Here is a 19,429-nt window from a genome sequence, read left to right as displayed (position 1 = left end):
TTTGCTCTGACTACTACCAAGACTTGTTTTCTTTACATTCCAGAATTATAGGTGTCTAAATTCCAGACTACTGAAAAAAGCCAATAAACTTAACTCTTATATTCCCATTCACTTGGCCTTGGAACCTCATAGAGTCCATCAGCAGCCTCTGAAAAATGGCAAAAGGGCTTTAAATGCAATAGAGGACTTTTAAAACAGATCTTTATCACTTCCTGATTCAATACTGAATTTGCTGCCTTCCTTACAACTCTCATCAATACTCAAGTGGTATTAAATTCTGGCACATGCTTCTTGCATTATGTGCAAATCAAGTATCACCAACACCCAGGCAATGTTCTTTTCTCACTGCTCCCATCAGGTAGAAGATTCAAGAGCCTCAGAACTCGCACCACCAGGTTCAAGAACAGTTACTACCCCACAACCATCAGGATCTTAAACAAAGAAAACAACTACATTCATTTGCCAATCCATTGAGATGTTCCCAAAACCTGTGTACATACATCTATTGATGCTTCTGGACACATCTTCAGTGATGTTCCTGGAATCATCGGGTGTTTCGGGTCTTTCAACATCATACAACCTCCTCCAGGTGACCCAGTCGGGGCTGATCAGACCCCAGCTTGTGTCCAGGTGGCTAGCTACTTATGACTCCATGGCTCCCCTCTTTTGAGCCACAGCCATCTTGAGGCCCTCTCTGCTGCATCGGTGGTACTACGGATGGCTCTCCTCTTCCTCCCTCCCTCGATGCCCAAAATGCTGAAGGCTCTAACTAAAGAACGGGCTACGAATCCCCTACAGCCAAGGATCTCACTTTAAAGACTCTTTATCTTGTTATCTCACACTATTTACTTATCAACAGCATAGGAGGTGGACCTGATTGGACTATGCAGATAAATTGGCAGTAGCAGAATATTGCATTCACAATAGCCATAGGATTGACTTTGATAGCACAAAACTACTGAAAGTGCCAATGGCTTTTGGGATCGCCTAGTGAAGGATGCCATTGAAATAAAATGATAGAAAAAGTCTCGCACAAGGTGAGAGCTAGAATTCGATTGAAAACAAGGTAAGACAGCAGAAACCTAATTGGATGAGGACTGACCAATCAGGAGGGATGGTTGATGGGGTTATATCGACCTAGACAGCATCCCTGATGAAGAGGGCAGAGTTTGTCAACAAAACTTAAGCTAAAATGGATACCTGTACCAGACTGGAAGCCCAAGAATAGCTTAATTGTCATAAACGCTAGAAAGCACTACATCTTTTTGGTTATATTTGCATTTGCACAGTTGGTTGTCTTCTGCACTCAAGCTGATCTTTCATTGATCCTGTTATAGTTACTATTCTACAGAATTGCTGATTATGCCCCCAGCAAAATTAATCTCAAGTTATATATGGTGACATATATGTACTTTGATAATAAATTTACTTGGAACTTTTAAGTATCATCTGTCCTTACTCCAAACCTACAACCTACATGCCCTTTACCCCCTCCATGAATATAAGAGCAGTTTGTTCTTCTACTTGCATGCCACCACCAAGAACCTTTCCATTCTGAATCAGAATCTCTACACATCTTGAGTACAAATGTATTTTTTATTGAGAAATTTAAAGAAATTATCTTTCCAAGATGGAATTCAACAATGCTATCAGCAGATAAAGATGCAATTTAAGTCCCAAAAGAAAAGAAAATGATACAAATAGAAGGTATTAGACCAGATCCATTTTGGACTTGCAGCTGAACTATTATACAAAGAAATAGATAACATTTTCATATCAATAACATCTAAGATATAAACAGTTTTCAACTACTTTATTGAAACAAAGAGCAAAGTAACCACAGGAATTCTCAAAAGTTAAATCTTCATATGTTAAATTCAGAAACTGCAAAAATTTGATTCAAATAAATAATCAAGCTAATGTTACAGTATCATAATCCACTGACCAAAACATGGCAGAAATTATGAACTACACTAATCTTCCATCCTCAGTGCCTTAGAATTTGGCCAAAGATTCTCCAATTTTAATTTAGGCTAAATTATTCGAGGAAATAAATAATCTGTTGATACATTTCCAATATCAAGCTCGAATATCAATGTTTATAATAAATTGCTCAAAAAAATTTCTGGTTTCACTATCTTTTTCCCAACAGAATTTCTCAAGTTAACAACGCTGCTTTTGAAATTCTACCTTCACTACAGAATTCTGACATTACAAAATCTGATCTGCCAGTGCAATATGTCAGGCCTCAACACCACCTGTCATTTGCTTTTGAACCAACTCCAATTGCCTCACTCTAGAAACATATGGCAGAGAGAAAGACCGAAAAGCGCCAACAACATCCCGTCTTATTCCACCTACACACAAACTGACAGCCACTGCAGTAGGTAAAAACAAGTCATACGCTCCATTTGAAGGAAACCCCTTGCGTGTTGCGGCTGTTCTTGTTCCGGTTGTAAGCACAAAATGATCAGACGTCCAAGGGACAATAAACCGAATACACAAGGGAGTTGGGCTAGAAAAGACCAAAATAAAACGGGCCTAGCGTTGCTCCCAGAGTGATGGACCTACGCAAGGGCCGGACTTACCGCCTGGTACCGGCTGCAGGCCTGGTGATGCTCCATCATCCTCGCTGCCTCAGCAAAACGCCCTGCAGCTTCTCCTTCGCTCCTTTTTCAGTTTTTCCGAGACTGAATCACGATCCACTCAGCAAACGACCCCTCGCTGCCCAGTTCCTGACCCCTCCCCAACGGCTCCCCGCCCGTCACCAACGTCCGATTGATCGGAGGTAAACAAGCCGCCGCTACAGCACCCAGGCCTGCCGACGACTCCACAGACCACAGCCGATTCTGCGCAAAGAGCTCGACGCAGGCCCGGCCTTTGTGACGTCCGTTCCTTGGAACTTCCCACCACCGCTCGCCTGACGTTTCAGCAAATCTGATGGGCGGCCAGAGTTGCGGGGAAAGTACTGGTGCGGGGCCAGCTTTCCGAATAGGATGGTGATGATGGAGAGTGTGTGTATTGGGGTAGAGGAGGAGTAATGGGATAGGGTGGAGGTTTGAAGGGTGGTGTAAAGGGAGAGGAGGTGTGATTGGGTTGGGGGGGTAGTATGTGGTGTAGTCGGATCGCGTGTGTGGTGAGAGGATCTGTAATGAGATAGGGTGTGTATGGTACTGGGGATGTGTAATGGGATAGAGTGTGTTTCTGGTACAGGGCATGTGTAATGGGATATGGTCTGTATGTGTTATAGGGGAGGTATATGGGATAGGATGTGTGTGTAGTACAGGGGAGGGGATGTGTAATGGGATACAGTGTGTGTGGTACAGGGGAGGGGTAATGGATAGGGTGTTTGATGCTTGGGAGGGGGTGCGAAAGGGGGGAGGGGATGAGTAATGGGATCGGGTGTGTAATGGTGTCACATGGTGTGAGCAGAATTATCTGCAGCTTAATGTGAAAAAGACTAAGGAGTTGGTGGTAGACCTGAGGAGAGCTAAGGTACCGGTGACCCCTGTTTCTATCCAGGGGGTCAGTGTGGACATGGTGGAGGATTACAAATACCTGGGGATACGAATTGACAATAAACTGGACTGGTCTAAGAACACTGAGGCTATCTACAAGAAGGGTCAGAGCCGTCTCTATTTCCTGAGGAGACTGAGGTCCTTTAACATCTGCCGGACGATGCTGAGGATGTTCTACGAGTCTGTGGTGGCCAGTGCTATCATGTTTGTTGTTGTGTGCTGGGGCAGCAGGCTGAGGGTAGCAGACACCAACAGAATCAACAAACTCATTCGTAAGGCCAATGATGTTGTGGGGATGGAACTGGACTCTCTCACGGTGGTGTCTGAAAAGAGGATGCTGTCTAAGTTGCATGCCATCTTGGTCAATGTCTCCCATCCACTACATAATGTACTGGGTGGGCACAGGAGTACATTCAGCCAGAGACTCATTCCTCCGAGATGCAGCACAGAGCGTCATAGGAAGTCATTCCTGCCTGTGGCCATCAAACTTTACAACTCCTCCCTTGGAGGGTCAGACACCCTGAGCCGATAGGCTGGTCCTGGACTTATTTCATAATTTCCTGGCATTGTTTACATATTACTATTTAACTATTTATGGTTCTATAACTATTTATTATTTATGGTACAACTGTAATGAAAACCAATTTCCCCCGGGATGAATAAAGTATGACTATGACTATGACTAATGGGATTGTGTGTGTGTGTGTGTGTGTGTGTGTGTGGTACAGGGGAGGGGTGTGTAATGGGATAGTGTGTGTGATTTTGCTATGGGGGGTGTGGTAGAGGGGGGGAGATGAGTAATGGGATAGGGTATGTGTGTGGTACAGGAGAGGGATGTGTAATGGGATAGGGTGTGTGTGGAAATGTGGGTGGGTGATAAACCTGGATGGAGTAGAGAGATTTGCTCTGTGGGTTAGTAATGTAGGGTATATTGAGCAAGTTGGATGGTTAGATTGAGCTTATGATAAGCCAGTGGGATATTGTACAGATATTGATAGGATCTTGTAGAGTTGTAAGATTTGAGATCTTCTAAGATTATTTTTTTAAATTACTTCAGGTTCCTTGACTCTGATCATCTTATTTTCACTGCAGATGTCCAGTCCCTGTCTACTTCTATCCCCCCATTAGGAGGGCCTTACAGCTCTCTGCTTCTTTCTTGACAACAGAACTGATCAATTCCACTGCACCACCACTCTCCTCCATCTGGTGGAGCTACCCTTAACTCTCAATAATTTCTCCTTTGGCTCCTCCCACTTCCTTCAAACTAAAGGTCGAATCATGGGCAATCAAATAGGTCAACTTTTTGTCAGCTACGTGGAACAGTCCATTTTACAGGCCAACACCGGTCCCACTCCCCAACTCTTCCTACACTATATCGATGACTTCATCAACTTTGTCTCCAATTTCCACCCTGCCCTCAAATATACTTGGTCCATTTCCAACACCTCCCTCCCCTTTCTCAATTTCTCTGTTTCTATCTCTGGAGACAGCCTATCCACCGATATTTTTTTTATAAACCCACGAATTCTCACAGCTACCTGGACTACACGTATTCCCACCAGTCACTTGTAAAAATGCCACCCCCTTCTCTCAGTTCCTCCATCTCCGCCACATCTGCTCTCAGGTTCCGGAACTAATGAGATGTCCTCCTCCAAAGAAAGGGGCTTTCCTTCCTCCACCATCAATGCTGCCCTCACCCACATCTCTTTCATTTTGCGTATGTCTGCTGTCACCATATCCTTCCACCGAAATGTCAGCAATAGGGTTCCCCGTCCTCATCTACCACACCATTAGCCTTCGCGTCCAGTATATAATTTGACATAATTTCTGCCAACTCCAACCGGATCCCAGTGCCAAGCATATCCTTCCCTCCCCTCCCCCCCACTTTCTGCAGGGATCGCCCCCTACGCAACTCCTTTGTCCACTCATCTCTCGCCACTGACCTTCTTCCTGACACTAATTCTTGCAAACAGAACAAGGGCCACACCTGCCCCTACACTTCCTCCCTCACTACCATTCAGGGCCCCAAACAGTCCTTCCAGGTGAGGCGACACTTCACCTGTGAGTCTGTTGGGGTCATCAACTTTATCCGATGCTTTCAGTGCGGCCTCCTTTATATCAGTGAGACCCGGTGTAGATTGGGAGACTGCTTCACCAAGCACCTTTCCTCCATCTGCCAGAAAATGTGGGATTTCTCAGTAGCCACCCATTTCAATTATACTTCCCATTCTGACGTGTCCAGTCCATGGCCTCCTGTTACTGCTATGATGAGGCCACATTCAGGTTGGATGAGCAACATCTGATATTCCATCTGGGTAGCCTCAACCTGATGGCATGAACATCGATTTCTTGAACTTCTGGTAACTGCCCCCGCCCACTTTGTAATTCCCCATTCCTCTTTCCCTCTCTGACCTTTTTCCTTACCTGTACATCACCTCCCTCTGGTGCTCTTCCTCATTCCCTTTCTTCCATGATCTTCTACTCTCACCTATCAGATTCCCTCTTTATCCCTTTCACCAATAAACTTCGTAGTTTCTTACTTCATCCCTCCCCCTCTCCTGCTTTCACCTATCACCTACCATGTTGTACTTCTTAAACACAAAATACTGTGCAGATGCTGGGATCAAAGCAACACTCACAACATGCTGGAGGAACTCAGCAGGTCAGGCAGCATCCATGGAAAAGATCAGTCCACGGATGCTGCCTGACCTGCTGAGTTCCTCCAGTGTGTTGTGAATGTTGTACTTCTTCCTTCCTCCCCCTCCCCCCCCCCATCACCTTACTCTTACTTCTCATCTTTTTTTTCTAGACCTGATGACGGGTCTTTGCCTGAAACATTGACTGTTTATTCTTTTCCATAGATGCTGCCTGCCCTGCTGAATTCCTCCAACATTTTTTGTGTGTTGCCCAGTAACTGAGAATGTCAGGGTAAATAGTTTGCACGAGTTTCTCACTTAACATTCTCAGACATCCCACCCTGCAAAAACTGATTTCAGGAAGGTTGCACCATCAATTTGCGGGAGACTTCCGGGAGAGGTGGGATATCTGCAATAGAGTAGCTCCTTAGCAGCCAGCCAGCTAGCTTAAATAATGTTAGTTATGCTAATGAACGAATGACAGCTGTTAAACTCACCTCAACATGTCTTTTACAGTCTTAACCCACCATGGGCAATAGAAATATTGGTTACAGTGGCCTTATAAGCCAGTCTTATCCATTCCACCACTCATTCTGGTTAATGTCATTTTTTCCCCAGAAATGTAATGGCTTCTGATTGGTGAAACCATTGGGGTTTGTTGTAGTTCTGTGTTAAGAAGGGATGGACTGAGAGTACTTTGGAGTTGTGTGGTCAGATTGAATTGTGTTGTGCTGGTGGAAAGTATGGGATTTGATGAACAATGGGGAAATGGATATTTGATGTGATAAGTTTTCACTGACTTTTCTTTGGACGTGGGGGGGTGTGGTGTGGGGAACAATGAGAGAGCCAAGTTCTATCTTGCATTCCTTTCTGTTACTCACATTGACATTGTCTGCTTTCTGGAGACATAGCCATCTGGAGTGGAATGGCTGGGTGAGATAGTAAGATAAAGCACATGGCGACGGGGCTGGATCGCTAGAGGTGACTGAACAGCTCAATTGTGGTTTGGAGTGTGTAGGGTATAGGCTGTTGGAATATGGAATGTACATGTTTGGGTAAGAGGCACTGTCCCCTCTAAGCTGCGTGGGTGTGTGAGTGCGCAGTAACTGAAATGCTCCCATGCGCGTAGTCTTTGTTGTCGCAGAGTTGGATTTTTTAAATGTAATATGCCACGCAGTTTTCAGGCCATGTAAAAATTCCCTGCTTAGAGCAATGGTTTGTCAATGTAGCTGTCAAAATAAATTAGTTGGAACGTTGGTGGTAGGAAGGATCCTCTTTACAAGTAACCCTGAATGAATCAAATCCAGTTTCCTTCCTAAACAGCTATAAATTTTAAGATCTCATGACGTACTCATGAAATTTGTTTTCTGAAAGATAGAATTAGTGCAAATTTCTGCAAAATTGGCTCCTTGGGAAATACTTATAAGGTTACCAGTCACTAGAATTGGAATTGAAATCCTGCCAACCTTCACTTCCCCCTCTTAATCCTGGAGTGCAAAATAGCATTCCTTGATAACATTAATTAAATTAGGAAATAAAGAAATGGCAGCGAAATTAAATATATATTTAGCATCTACTTCACAAAAAGGACATGCAAATAAATCAGAAACAAGGAGATGAAAGAAGGGAGTGTTGGTTTAAAAAAGAATTAATGGCCTCGAAACTGATAACTGGGACCTGATTGCTTGTATCCCAGGTTTTGGACAGTAAATACAAAGTTCATAGTTCAAAGTAAATTTTTTAAAAAGTACCTTGAGATACATTTTCTCACGGGCATCCTCAGTAAATCTATAGAATAGTAACTATAATAGGACCAATGAATCAAGATTGTCATCTCTAAAATTCCATGGATTTCCAGAACAGTTTCCACAGGTTGGAAGGTAGCAAGTGTAATCCACTGTGTAAGGAAGCGGAAAGAGTAAAAATAGTAAACTACCATCAAGTTAGTCGTAATCTAGTCGTAGATGCAAGAATTTGTTATTAAGTGATAAAGGGTTGTTTGGAAACAAATAGTCTATGGTAGAGATCACATTTGATGAACCTGAAGAGTTTTGTAAAAAACAGATAGCCGACATTGTGCAGTTAAATTTTCTGAAGGTATCAGCTAGGATGCCACACAAGAGACCATTCAACAAAATTATAATACTTGAGATGTGGACTACAACACTGGCATATGTTGACGATTGGTTTATGTTTAAATGGGTTATTAATGAATTATTTTCAAGTTGTGCTGTGACTATTAGAATCACAGTGGGGGAGGGGTGCCCACTTTTCAAATCTGATTTAGATGAGGCAATCGAGCATAAATAGTTCAGTGATGATACAATATGAATTATGTAGAGGATACAGAGAAACTTCAAAAGGATATGAACAGGTCAAGAGAACAAAGAGACTTGGCCTGATTATATATAATGTGGGAAAATGTGTCGTCAACTATTTTGGCAGAAAACAGAATAATAATTTTTTATATATAATTGTGAGAAATTGAGAAAGATTGGCATGCAAATAAATCTCACAAAACACTGGAGGAACTCAGCAGATTTTTTTTTGTTGCTGAATTCCTCCAGTTCTTTGTGTGTTGCTCCAGATTCCAATATTGCAATCTCTGATGTTTCCATTTTGTTGCCACACTGCAAATTCTCTTCAAGGTATGCTACGTTTGAAGAGATTTTCCTCCTCTCATCTGATGGGAGTTCTGTCACACTCTCTCTCAATTCTCCCCCTCTATTATCTGTGCTGCTGTGTTCCTCCATCACTATGTGGATCATTCCAGCCTCCAGCATCTTCAGTCTCTTATGTCTGCAAAGCAAACTGGGTGTTCATGTGTACTACGCAAATTATTGAAAGATAATTTGCCAGAATATCAATCAAATAGGAATGTTTATGGTCTTTATTGCAAGTAGATTTGATCACAAATATCTTTGCACATTCGTTTGGGTCCTTGGTTAGACCATATGTGGAATACTGTGTGCAGATCCAATCTCAAGTTTTTAAAGTTATGATATTTGCAAGAAAGAATGTGAAATGAAGCTCTCCCAGAGTGACTCCTGGGACTAGTGGATTGGTTTGGTCCATGAGGAGAGTTTAAGCACATTGGGCCTGTACTCTCTGGGGTTTTAAAGAAAGAAAGGCAATCTCAATGAAACATACAAATTTCTTGAAGGTAGAGGTGTTGTTTCTGCTGCGGGAGTGCCTAGAACCTGAGGTCATATTCTTCAGTTAAGGGGGAACAACTATTCAGAACTGAGGTGAGAAGAAATGTATTCACTGAGGACAAGAGTTCCCTACTTTTTTTATGCCCTGGACCCCTAACATTAACTGAAGGGTCTATGGACTCCAGGTTGGGAACCCCTGACCTAGAGGTTAGTAAATCTTTTGGAATTATCTGCCTGTTGGAGCTAAGGAGATTCAGCTTCTCAGTACATTTGAGATAGAAAATGATAGTGTTTTTTTTTGGATAATAAGGGTATCAGATATGGGGGTGGGGCTTTGTCCAGGAAGGTGGAATGAGGTAAAATATCAGAGTGGCAAAGCAGGCACAAGAGACTGAATGGCTAAGCATCTCCAACTGGGTCTGAACTCCTTGCAGTTTAGAAGAATGAGGGCTGACCTTATTCCAACATATAACAAGGAAGTGGAGGGATGGGTTAGTAAATTTGCTGATGACACAAAGGTTGGGGGTGTTGTGAATAGTGTGGAGGGCTGTCAGAAGTTACAGCGGGACATTGATAGGATGCAAAACTGGGCTGAGAAGTGGCAGATGGAGTTCAACCCAGGTAAGTGTGAGGTGGTTCATTTTGGTAGGTCAATCATGATGGCAGAAGAGAGTATTAATGGTAAGACTCTTGGCAGTGTGGAGGATCAGAGAGATCCTGGGGTCCAAATCCATAGGATACTCAAAGCTGCTCTGCAGGTTGACTCTGTGGTTAAGAAGGCCTTCATCAATCGTGGGATTGAGTTTAGGAGCAGAGAGGTAATGTTGCAGCTGTACAGGACCCTGGTCAAACCCCACTTGGAATACTGTGCTCAATTCTGGTCGCCTCACTGTAGGAAAGATGTGGAAACCATAGAAAGGGTGCAGAGGAGATTCACAAGGATGCTGCCTGGATTGGGGAGCATGCCTTATGAGAATAGGTTGAGTGAACTTGGCCTTTTTTCTTTGGAGTGACGGAGGATGAGAGGTGACCTGGTAGAGGTGTATAAGATGATGAGAGGCATTGATCATGTGGATAGTCAGAGGCTTTTTCACAGGGCTGAAATAGCTAACACGAGAGGGCACAGTATTAAGGTGCTTGGAAGTAGGTACAGAGGAGCTGTCAGGTGTAAGTTTTTTACTCACAGAGTGGTGAGTGTGTGGAATGAGCTGCTGGCAGCAGTGGTGGAGGCAAATATTGATAGGGTCTTTTAAGAGACTCCTGGATAGGTACATGGAGCTTAGAAAAATAGAGGGCTATGGGTAACCCTAGGTAATTTCTGTAGTAAGGACGTGTTCGACACAGCTCTGTGGGCAAAGGGCTGTATTGCTCTGTAGGTTTTCTATGTTTCTATAACATTATAAGGGAGTTGGACAGGATAGATGTTCAGGTGCCGAAATGCTATCACTAGTTTGAGTCTCAAGAATAAGGGGATATTGCTACAAGATAAGGGGCTGTTAATTTATAACTAAATTTCATAGAAATTTCTTCTGAGTGTAGTGAATCTCTGGAATTCTCTGCCCACGAGTGTGGTGGAGGTGAGATAATTTAATATATATTTAAGATGGAGACAGATAAATATTTGGAAGATCAAGGAGGTTATGAGGAACTAGCATGGAAGAAGAGTTGATCCGCTGTGGGAATTTTGAATGGTAACAAAGGCTTGAAAGGCCAAGTGGCCTAATCCTTCTTGTATTCTCTTATATTCCTACCACATGCCTTTGCTTAAATCATGCTGGTACGTTTACAGTTGCTGCTGGCTTCCCATCTTCCTCATTTACAAGGTCATCCATCATTCTGCTGTCCATACTCATATAGGTCTGTTCATCTGTGTCCTGACCTACACTTACGTTGTATCCAGCAATGCCTCAATTTAAAATGCCTCTCCTCTGAAATCCCCTTATAGCTTCAAGCTTCTTTATATGCATAATTACCTGCCATCTCTCAGCTTTACAAAATCTATGTATTCAATTCCCATCCTCTTGCCCCTTCTTAATTTATTTCTTCCCACATTTGGTACCAAAAACTTTAACTGCGCTGAGCTATGGAATTCCTTCCCCGAATTGTTTTGCATCCTTTAATATGACATGAAAGCTTAACTGTTTGACCAAGACTTTGATAGTCAGTCCTAATGTATCTTCATGTGGTCTGACGTAAAATTTAGTTTGTTGAAACTACTGTTAAATGTCATGGGTATTTTAGTACTTGCAAGATTTAGATAAATTCAAGTTCTTGTTCCTAATGTTTTCAAGATCATTCGGTTTTGAATCTCTAAATGAAGGCAATTGTGGAATAAAAACAGGATTCTGGGAAATAATTTAGCAGATAATACAGTATGTGTGGAGGGAGAAATTAAATTGACATTTTGGGCCAATAACAATGCATTAAACACAATAAAGTGAGAAGTGAATAAAAGTCTTCTCTTTTGTTCTTTTTGTCCCATTGCTTTCTCTACAATTTAAAACCTGTTTAATTCCGAGCAAATTTATGTGTGGTTCAGGCACTGTTTACTTATGAAGCAGTGTAAGAGGGTTGTTAGTTTGTGTACAAACATGAGAAAATCTGCAGGTGCTGGAAATCCAAAGCAAAGCACACAAAATACTAGAAGAACTCAGCGGGTCAGGCAGCATCTATGGAAATGAATAAACAGTCGATGTTTTGGGCCCGAAATGTTGACTGTTCATTTGTTGCCATAGGTGCTGCCTGACCTGTTGAGTTCCTCCGGCATTTTGTGTGTTTTGTCATTTGGTAGTTTGTTGTTATATTCTAATCTTCCCTGGGAATGCTAGGTATGTGGAAAAGAAAGACTTGAAGTTATATGACACCCCTCATGGACAAATCATTGCCTCAATGTCTTTGCAGAAAATGAAGCACTCTTCTTTGTATTGCAAATACCTCAAAACAGCTGCAAGAGCCACAACTGAACGCAAGCTGTTGCTGGATAATGAATAAGTTCAATTTCTACAGATGTCAATTTTGTCCATATGTGAGAAAATGCACAAAAGTCACTCAATAGGGTAATGTATCTCTATCTTATTGTAATGAAAGGCATCAAAATCACATGAGACTGATACAAAAGAACAGTTGCAAAAGTAGGGGAGAGAGGGGGAACTGGTTCTACTCTTTGTGGGGAAGAGCATATGTATTTAGGTTATTTACATATGTATTTACATTAGACATTTGAATTTAATAATGTAATGAGAACTCATTTGTTTGTCGTGATGTCCATAAGTCAGGTGTTTGTAAATGAAGGACAGCCAATTGTCTTTTTGCCTCTCAAAGTCCAAACCTATGTCCCCATCGTGAGAGGTGGAAATGGATAAGGCTGGCCAACAGGGCTCTGGGTGAAGCTGTAGTGGCCAATCCCCTATACAGTGGATGCAATGGTTTGCAGAAGCATTGATAAACTCTATCCGTACCATCAATTTCAGAGGACAGTGGAGGCGGGAGGTCATCGATGGCCTGTACTCCACTGGGAGCAAAGGGCCCAAGTAAGTAAAGAAGTAATATTCTTTTTGGGAATCTAGATTGAGGAATATGTAATGATCAGAACATTGCTCTTCGCAATAAGCCGGAAAATCTTTTATGTTTACTTGAGAAGACTTTTCTTCTGAAAAATCCATTTGGTTGTGCACTGCTTAGTCAGTATCATGTTGACATGGTGATACAGACATGTAATTCGCTTACAATTGTCACATGTACCAAGGTCCAATGAAAAGCTTTGTTTTGCATGCCGATCATTCCGAAACACAAGCACTTTTGAGATAGTACAAAGGGAAAAGCAACAACACAATGCAGAATATATTATTACTGTTACAGACAAAGTACAGTACACACACAACTAACGTGCAAGTGCCATGATGACTTCATCTTTATCAAGAAGCTATCCTTGGTGCATGTTTTCAAGCTTTTGTATCTTCTGCCCAATGGAAAGGGGAGTAGAGATAATGACTCTGGTGGGAGAGGTCTTTGATTATGTTGGCTGATTTCCTGAGGCAGTGAGAAGTACAGACAGATTCCACAGAGGCAAAGCTGGTTTTTGTTAGGGGTTGAGCTGTGTCCACAACTATCTGCAATTCTTCACAGTTTACGGTAGCGCAGTTGCCACACCAGGCTGTGATATCTGATTGGATGCTCAACTTTCTGCCAAAGCTTCCAGCATGGTTTGTGAAAAATTAAAATCATCTGTTTCAAATATGGGTGGTAACAGCAAAGGCTGTACTCCTATGAAGGAGCTTGTGACACTTTACAAAAATAAAGTTCATGTAAACACATTGTTCTTGTTAATATATGTGTGATGTATCTTGGTAAGTGAATTTGCAAGATTTGCATGAGATTCCTGATTTCTTGAACTCTGAAGAGAAGTTACCCACAGTTAGTTCATTATGCAATGCACATACTTCAGAAATTCATGTTTTGGCAGTCCCAGAAAAAAATACAATGTTGAGTAAAGAATAAATATTGACAGGGACTAGTGGTGAACAAAAAGGCAAAAGAAATCCTTTTCAGATGTAGGTTAAACATACTTTGCAGAGGAACCAGGCAATAAAACTGTAGACATCATTTAGCATTGCAGAAGGCAAACTAACCTCCAAATCGTTGACCTGGCTAGCCTCCTTTCTCTTCATCCTGAATAAATTTCACTTCACCGTAATGCATGGGCCTCTGACCTAGTTCTGTATCTTTTGTCAAATTCTATACCATCTATCGTGTGTCTCTGAACCTTTCTCGCTTCCAATCTCAGAATGTAATTATTCAACTCACATTATCTTTTAATCTGCTCCAGTTCTGCAATCTGCTGAAGACTTAGTGTTCTTCCGATCTTGGCTTCTATTGCATTTCAAAAATCCCTCAAAAAGCAGGTGCATCATCAGCCCCCGAGGTCTTCAGTTCAAACTCTGAATATGGTTGGGCTGATAACAATCTTTAAGAGGAGGTCGGTTCTCCAACCAAGTGCCAGCATAGTTCATCCTGGGCATAATGTGAGAGTCAGAGTAAATCTTGCTACCCATGTTATAAGCCACCTTTGTTTTCAGTGTTATCATCATGTCTTGCGGGCATGATGATACCCATAGTATATCTGTGTTTATGACAATGAGGTTTGTTATATTGAAGTTGCATTGTTGTCTGAAAAATTTAACACCATGAATCAATTAACTCAAATTTAAAAGGTTGTCAAGAAGATAGTGGAGGGTTTTCGTTTCAATAAGAACATACATTAGTGAAGAAATGCATTCGAAAAGTTGAAGAGCCTTACTCTTACTCACCGTTCCTTCAGTTAGTCCTGACGAAGGGTCTCGGCCTGAAATGTCGACTGCACCTCTTCCTAGAGATGCTGCCTGGCCTGCTGCGTTCACCAGCAACTTTGGTGTGTGTTGCTTGAATTTCCAGCATCTGCAGAATTCCTGTTGTTTGAATTAATGCATCATTGTTTTCTGTATACCAGCTCAGTCTTTGGCATCACTGGATAAGAGTTTGTGAAAATTGAGACCATAAAGATAGCCAAAAGCTCATGGTGTACCGGGCAGCCATGATCTTTGCAATATATACACTTATGCATCATGGACTACCTCCACAACATGTTGGAAAGATACAAGAACCACCTTTACCACCTTTAGAAAATCCTTCAGATCTACTACCAGGATATATTTTTAAAAAATCAGTATCTTTCTTAAGATAGCTTGAGTTCTACTGGCAGTTCCAAGGGATAAGCCTTCACTTGATTCACTCCAAACTTCCAAAACATACAGTCTCAAAGCTTCCTTTGGAAAAAATGCAACTGCTCCACCTAAATGTTGGGAATCCCTGACTGATCACAACTTAAAATGGATGAGGTGTAATGTATGGATCTACTTCTTTTAAAACAATTATTGACTGATAACTTATGCATGCTCATTGATTTGTTGCTCTCTCTGCAAAGTGAATATGCACATTAACTTCTCCTCCGAATTTGTGCCTTTATTTATTTGATATGTAGTTGTACAGACACAACAGGAACAGTGTTCAGAATCACATTAAGGACTGAGTCCATTCACCAGGAGCACTCAGCATTAATGGAGGAGGAACTTCCCAAAACTGCCGCCTGCCCATCCCACCATCTGTCTCTTGGTTTTATTCAAAAGGGAGATGTTGATAGATTCTTGGCAAGTAAGCTAATGCATGGTTACTGAGGAATGATGAGAATGTGGAGTTGAGGTTACATTGATGGATGGAATAGTTTTCCTGGGCAAAGTGCCTATTTGCACTATTAATTCATGTGTTTTTATCTACCTGTAGTTAAACTACTGCCCTCACGTTGATGCCTTCAAGAGTAGCTTCTGTACCTCCAGAACCTTTAGAAATGGAGATCAAGCAAGTGACCATCAATCCTTACAGGTTGCCTCAGAAGAAAGAATAATGTGTGTTGGCATATATAACAGAACTAAACTTAAGGTCTTGAGATCCATAACCACTCATTTAACTGATATAAAATTGGAATTGGTTTACTATTGTTACATTCACTAAGGTATAGTGAAAATCTTGCCTTGCAGACAATATGTAGAGATCGCAGCATTACATGGCGCACTGCGGTAGGACAACGTAAGACGATAATAATGCAGAATAAAATGTAGCAGTTACTGAGAAAGTGTGGTGCAGATAGACGTTAAGAGGCATGAACCTAACAAGGTAGTTTGTGGAGTCAAGAATCATTATCATAATCGGGAACAATTCAATATTCTTATAACAGTGAGGTAGAAGCTGAATTTGAACCTGTTGGTATGTGCTTTCAGGTATTTTATATCTTCTGCCTAATGGGAGGGGGAGAAGAGAGAATGTCCATATAGGCAGGGTCTTTGATCATGCTGGCTGATTTACTGAGGCAGCGAGTCCAGACAGAGTCTATGGAGGCAAGACCGGTTTCCATGATGTGCTAAGCTATGTTCACAACCCTCTTCAGTTTCTTGCAGTAAGGGGGCAGAGCAGTTGCAAAACCAAGCCATGGATCATCCATATACGATGCTCTCTATAGAATTAGTCAGGGTCAGTGAAACTATGCCAAATTTCTTTAAGTAACACACATCAAAGTTGCTGGTGAATGCAGCGGGCAAGGCAGCATCTCTAGGAAGAGGTACAGGCAGCTTCCTAGAGATACTGCCTGGCCTGCTGCGTTCACCAGCAACTTTGATGTGTGTTGCTTGAATTTCCAGCATCTGCAGAATTCCTCGTGTTTACCAAATTTCTTTAGCCTCCTGAATAGGTAGAGGCATTGGTAAGCTTTAAAATGGAATGAAATTGGAGAAGCGAATCTCCTGCTTTCTGTAATTCATCCGTGAACATGTTGTTTATGTCAGTAATGAAGAGACTGTAGCACCCTTAGGTACTCCTGGCAAAGGGGAGGATAATTGAGTGAGATCCTTGGCTCCTCTTCACCATTCAGTGAGATTTGTTAGATACTATGATCTTGAGTTAGGACAGTACAGTAGCATAGCGCTTCACAGCACCGGCTGTAAGATCAGGGTTTGATTCCTACCACTACCTATAAAGAGTTTTAGTTCTCCCTGTGACCACATGGGTTTCCTCCCATGTTCCAAAGATGTACCCTTATAGTCAGGGCGTTGTGGACATGCCACGTTGGTGCTGGAACAGTGGCAACATTTGTGGACTGTCCCCTACATAATTCTCACTGATCTGAGTAGACACAAACAACACATTTCACCGTATGTTTCAATGATTCTATGTACATGCGACAAATAAAACTATTTTTAATTCTTAAAATCTCAATTAGAACCAACTTGTAACTCCAGTAAAAGAACCTGAACCTGTGTGGGCTGATTGTATGAAACAATCATTGAGCGGAGTCATTACACGGCAAGAGCACCCAGAGAATTATTTTCCAGTCTGTTGGATCCTGATGCTTTTGTGATCTTCAGAAGTTAACAATGAGACATAAGGCTTTTGCTTATGATTGTCTTATTAAGTGTTACAAGGGCAAAGACAGAAATGAAGAAGCTTGGAGAGAGAGAGAGAAAGACAGAGTAAGCAGGGAAAGAGCAGAAGAGAGGAAGACAAAGGTGGCGTGGTCTTATTCAATGCTACAGATAACAGAAAATTCCATTGTAATGTCAACAGATAACAGTTAGCCAATCAAATAGCCAGATTTAAGTAATGCAAAACATGATATTAAATCCAAGAAGTTTAAGAAAAATAGAGTCATTTGAAACCACTGAAGTACTCGCTGAACAATCACATTTGTGCAGGTGATTATATAAAAATACAGCAAGCCTAAGAAAGTGAAGCTGCAAGAAAAATAATAATTCTCCAGCCCAATCCCAACAGTCTATTTTGCCATTTGATGGATTAGGGTGGGGGGGGGGTAGATTTAGAGAGAAGTCTCTTCGTATCATAAGCACTATACGAAAACTACTACCCAAAGATAGGGTTTGCTTATGTCAAATCTTTTTGTTTTTACTCATTGATGAAATTAATAAGCTGATAACAGAGAAGAGGTACTTTAAGGCTATTGGCATCTGCAGCAAGAAGTTCAAGTTTATTGTCATTCAGCCATACACATATATCCAGCTAAATGAAACATCACTCCTCTGGCTCCAAGGTGTAAAACACAGTACATATAGTCACAGACAGCACGTAGTTATGATACAACGCATATACTTATGATAAAGCACAATACATTCACAAAATAGTATTAGTGCAAGTCCTGAGTGGCATGGCCTGAAGCTTGATGATGCATAGAATGTTGTCCTGGAGCCATGCTCTAGAAGAATAAGCGCATAGTAGTTCCTTGACTCACGCTGGGTCAGTTGCAGATGAAGGTAACCCAGTTTGTTTTACAGGAAGTGAACATTGGAGAGCAGTATTGACGGGAACCCGGCCTGCAAGTGTTAGTGTGGATTACAGCGTGCGCTCTCACACCACTTCCAGAGCCTCTTTCCTTGGTCTGCTTCAGAAGAAGAAAGATGGGTACAATTAGAGTGTTTAAAGACAAGTTGTGATTGTCTTTTTAAACTTTGTGTAGTTGGATAGGGAAGGTTAAGAGGGATATGGACCAAATGTGTGCAAATTGGACTAGCTCTGTGGATGACGTAGCTGGTCGGAGATGCAGTGACATCCGTACCAGACTTCGAGGTGAGTGATCCTGTGTTTGAATCCTGCCGGCTCCTTGCATGTTTTCATCTATGCTGGGTTGAGCATCGAGCTAGCAACTCGGCCTCATAACCAACAGACAAATGGTAAAGAAATGGCAAGGTTGCACCCAGTGCGCCACAAGGATGACTTGGTCAGCATGGATGATGTCGGTCAAACAGCCCCTTCCCATGCTGTGTAACTCTGTGACTCCAAGTTGAAACTGGGCATGGTAATTCGTGAAAAGGGCAACGAGAGCTGGAATTGATCAGAGAGGGAGAGAGTGCAGACAATGTGCCCAAGTAAAATCAGCAGAGAAAGCAGTAAATTACCAAATTGAATGGCCTTTATCTGAATGCATGCAACTGAAGGGGAATACTGCTAACTGGCGCATTCCAGGTTGCAAAAGTACCTGCTAAAAGGTGCATTAAAGCTTCCTTTAGCCAATGCAAGGGCTCAGTGGGAAAGAACAGTCCAGTCTTGTGCGACTGGAAATAGAGGGACGGAATTTGATGTTGAAGCCGCTAAAACAACAGAAGGGCTGACCAAGTGGCAATGGAATCATGCAAATAAATGTGTTAAATTGCTTTGGTGAAAGACTTTGTTTTCCATTTTATCCGTACAGATAATTGGAATGCAATGGTGTATTGAGGTAGAACAGGGGAAAGCAATAACAGAATGCACGAAAAACGGTTGTAGTTACAGGGGAAAAAAGAACAATATTGTTATTTTTCAGAATAATATTGGGCCGTACCCTCCAAATATCTGGACCTGCATCTCGGTTTTTTTTTGCACCACCTTACTTTCTATTTTTCTATTTTCTATTTATGATTTATAATTTAAATTTTTAATATTTACCATCGATTTGTAATCCAGGGAGCAGGAAGCGCAGAATCAAATATCGCTATGATGATTGTACGTTCTAGTATCAATTGTTTGGCGACAATAAAGTATAAAGTAT

At 41.8% G+C, this 19,429-nt stretch overlaps 1 protein-coding gene across 3 annotated transcripts in view; it reads right to left on the bottom strand.

Annotated features, from left to right (window-relative positions):
* The window catches only part of ndfip2 (Nedd4 family interacting protein 2), a 93,981-nt gene extending 91,145 nt beyond the window's left edge, over positions 1–2,836 (bottom strand). Inside the window, exon 1 of one of the 3 annotated variants that reach the window (XM_063048506.1) lies at positions 2,589–2,836. In XM_063048506.1, the coding sequence (XP_062904576.1) occupies positions 2,589–2,627 (39 nt within the window). In that variant the 5' untranslated portion in view covers positions 2,628–2,836. The remainder of the gene's footprint in view (positions 1–2,588) is intronic. The other 2 variants (XM_063048505.1, XM_063048508.1) reach the window with 2 other exon arrangements.
* Positions 2,837–19,429: the final 16,593 nt, after the last annotated feature.

This window comes from Mobula hypostoma, chromosome 5 (assembly GCF_963921235.1).
Source record: "Mobula hypostoma chromosome 5, sMobHyp1.1, whole genome shotgun sequence".
NCBI lineage: Eukaryota > Metazoa > Chordata > Chondrichthyes > Myliobatiformes > Myliobatidae > Mobula > Mobula hypostoma.
Note: the sequence above shows the minus strand (reverse complement) of the source record. Positions and strands in the feature narration are given on the sequence as shown.